Source organism: Plasmopara halstedii (genome assembly GCF_900000015.1).
Source record: "Plasmopara halstedii genome assembly, contig: Scaffold_650, whole genome shotgun sequence".
NCBI lineage: Eukaryota > Oomycota > Peronosporomycetes > Peronosporales > Peronosporaceae > Plasmopara > Plasmopara halstedii.
This window is the reverse complement of record NW_020187567.1, coordinates 1,017,663-1,020,833: the sequence shown is the minus strand read 5'-3', so window position 1 is coordinate 1,020,833 and position 3,171 is coordinate 1,017,663. Positions and strand designations below refer to the sequence as shown.

The 3,171-nt window shown below is 44.4% G+C and overlaps 1 protein-coding gene across 1 annotated transcript; it reads right to left on the bottom strand.

Moving 5' to 3' along the window:
* Positions 1 to 258: 258 nt before the first annotated feature.
* Positions 259 to 1,653, bottom strand: PHALS_12845 (hypothetical protein F443_06350; the record flags this gene model as incomplete). Its single annotated transcript, XM_024728479.1, has 1 exon — positions 259 to 1,653. The coding sequence occupies one exon, from the start codon at positions 1,651 to 1,653 to the stop codon at positions 259 to 261; it is 1,395 nt and encodes a 464-aa protein (XP_024578952.1).
* Between the last annotated feature and the right edge of the window lie 1,518 nt (positions 1,654 to 3,171).

The window sequence follows — 3,171 nt, the reverse complement described above, 5'->3', positions numbered from 1 at the left end:
ACATATTCTCGGAGCAGCGGCTCGCTTCAAAGCTCGATAAACATTTCGTAATGCTGTTTTTTCAAACACTGAGCCACTATAATTTCAGTCCATCCTATTGAAATTAATTCCTTTTATTAAAATGATGTAATGATGTTGGAGCTGTATATTATAGACTGTTATTAGGTAGCTCACTAGATTCTACAATCATGCTTCCTTGGCAAGATCGTAGTTTTACTGAAAGAGAATGTGCTAGTCCAGCAGATACAAACATTTCGTCTAGTCGTAGACTCTCATTATGGAACGTACACGGGTTCGGCAGTAGGGACAGGAATGCGTGGTTCTCATCACAGTCTTCAGGCAGGCATGACAACCAGCCCGATGCCCACAAGGAGCGCAGACGGCATCCCTTCGCCGTGTGTAGCACATTGTACACAAATCTGGAATCTCCTCGTTTTGCTGCGATAGCATTGACGATGACGTATGGCTTGCTTCAATACTGCTTTCACTGACATAACTATATTCTTGATCACTTGGCGAAGGGGACTGATCTGGCTGATAAACTTCGACTGTCTTTTGAAATCGCACTCGTGATCTACTGCTTTCGGCATTGCTGGACTCCTCTAGACCTCTTAAAATGTCTGCGAGAAGTTCTTCAGTCTCGGATTGAGGTTGTGCTTGGTCAAGTGAATGACGAAGCCGCTCGTAAAACGTTGTGTTACCGAAATTGCGCGCTTCAGATTGACGCTTCATTGACGAACGCACATTTTGGACTAGCTCGTGCGGCCAGTAGTAGAGCTCGCCATGAGCTGCATCATACGGTTGCAAACCATACAAAGAAGCTCCGGTCTCGTGGTCGTAAAAATTGGTGCTCTCTAAAACTCTTTGCCAGCACTTTACGTTATAGTGATTGTCGGCGGCGAAGACGAGGTGCCGAATTTGAACGTCTTCAAGACTCATGGTTTTACGGCAAATGGGTGAACGCGTGAGCTTCTGTCGCCTAACGTTCTGCCACATAACTGGTTTGTCGAAAACAAATGCATACTCACGCTTGAGCCAAAAATAATTATCGCTGGAAACAAATGGTGACGCGCGGGAAGCTTCGTCGACGAGAAGCACGGCTTCCGGACGAATATCTTTAGGATTCTGGAAAAGACATAACTCTCTTGATGTACGCTGTTTATTACAGGCCATCACAACACCCCAGCGCTTCTTCCAATGCACTTTGCCCCGCAAGTACAACCAGCCGCTGTGAATTTTCATGTGATCTGTTAAGGACGCAACAACAGCTTCCCGACGGTACAGCCGCGCCAAATCAATCGGTGACAACCCCTTACGGTTTATAGCGAACGCGTCTGCACCTGAGGCCAGCAGTGCATCAACCACCCCAGAATCGCATTTGGTCATAGCCGCATAATGGAGTGCTGTGTTTTTTAGTTTTGTATCATCTTCGGCATTGACGTCAGCACCAGCAGAAACGAGCTGCCACACGACCTCCGCCCCACGCTTGCTCTCGGCAGCAACCATTAGTGCCGTGGTCCCATGATTATGATGTTTCCAATTGACAAGATTAGGGCCTAAAGCGTCCCGTGTATCTACAAGTAGTTCTCGAAGTTTAGCATCGTCACCGTCCCGAGCAGCTTTCCAGACAGCGACACATTCGGCACGTGTCATGGGCGTTGTTCAAGTGTTTGTCACTCTTTAGTTGTCGTAGTTGTTCGCAAACAATATAAAAATGACTTTTGAAGAAGAGAAATTTGTGCATATACGGAGCGAATTAGATACTAGAGCCGGTCTTCTCTTCTCCTATGATCAAAATACTCGTTTTCACCCTATCTGCAAATGTATTGAGCCGGTCCATTCACTAATCTTGTGATCAGAGAAAGACTATTGGCCGTCAAAGATGTAGATTTTTTGTACTGAGACAGTCCAATGTGTATTATTGTGCGGATTTGATACTATAGTTTGTCAACAGCATCTTTACATCCGATCGACGAGCAGCCGCACATGGATGCGTCAATGAGAAATAAACAATCCAGACTGTTACTTTGAGAGCAAAAATTCACAGAATTTTATTTATGCCGTCAAAATTTTCCTACATCATTATATTGTATGTGCGTATGTTCCTCATCAATTTACGTTATAAAAGTAAAGGTAGGCTAAAGAAAAGGCTCTTAATGTCGAAGTCGCATTTTGTATGGCTCAAACAATCCGTTTCTTCGTTCACTTTTGATTGTTTGCTCTATAGTATATAGTACATGATTCATGCAATAATGTGCGCGACTTGCAGATGAGCTTTCATTTTCTATTTACTTTGATTGGCCTTTGTCACATACAAGCCTCATAAAATATCACTGACCTTGTTCATATACGCTATCGCGTCGTGCTTGCATATCATTGCAGCCTGTGGCGTTTTGATTACTGAACAGAGAGACCTTCGAGCAATACGAGGTATTTTATACTATTAACCTTCTTTTGTCGAAGAACTTTCTTTCGACCTGCGCAGCAAGTGCGCATATTGAGCCTGCATTATTGGTAGTGTTTAATGCTGTGACACCAAAGGCACTGCCTCGCATGACCGAAGGCTTGCTTAAAAATTTAAACTAAAATCAGAAGCACAAGCACTACGTTTTTTTTTGGGGGGGAGGGGATGTTTTCTTTCACCGAGTTGTTTTCTAGAAATGAGCATTTAAATTGCCTGATGAAAAATGCAGTTGCCAATCTCAACAGTTCTGTATGATTTAACCAGGTAAAGTGGTAAGTCCATTCACCTTACTCCATGTCCCCGCCAAGCTCTGGAAGGCATACGTCTCTAAGCGATGACATCTCATGCGCCAGAACAAGTGCTTCGTTATGCACTACCGTTTACCTAATGAACGACATTCTTAATGTGGCCAGTCGTTTGGCAAACACTCATGCGTTAGACGGGATATGAAATGCGGTTATTGTGTAGATAGGAAGCTTATGTTATAAAAATTCCGCGTATACAACGCACAGAGGTTGGGTTTGTGTGGTCCATCCAGGAGAGACCCCTCAACCGGAAGTCGGCGGGAGCAAAAACGGTACTCCTTTTTTGTGTTAGGGCGTCCAGCCCTCTGTATGCAGATTAAGGATTTTCTTTTCCTCTGGATGATGAGAAATGAGACGGACATGAGCTCAGACATGCTCAGGACAGAGCAAGAGTGGTCGCGC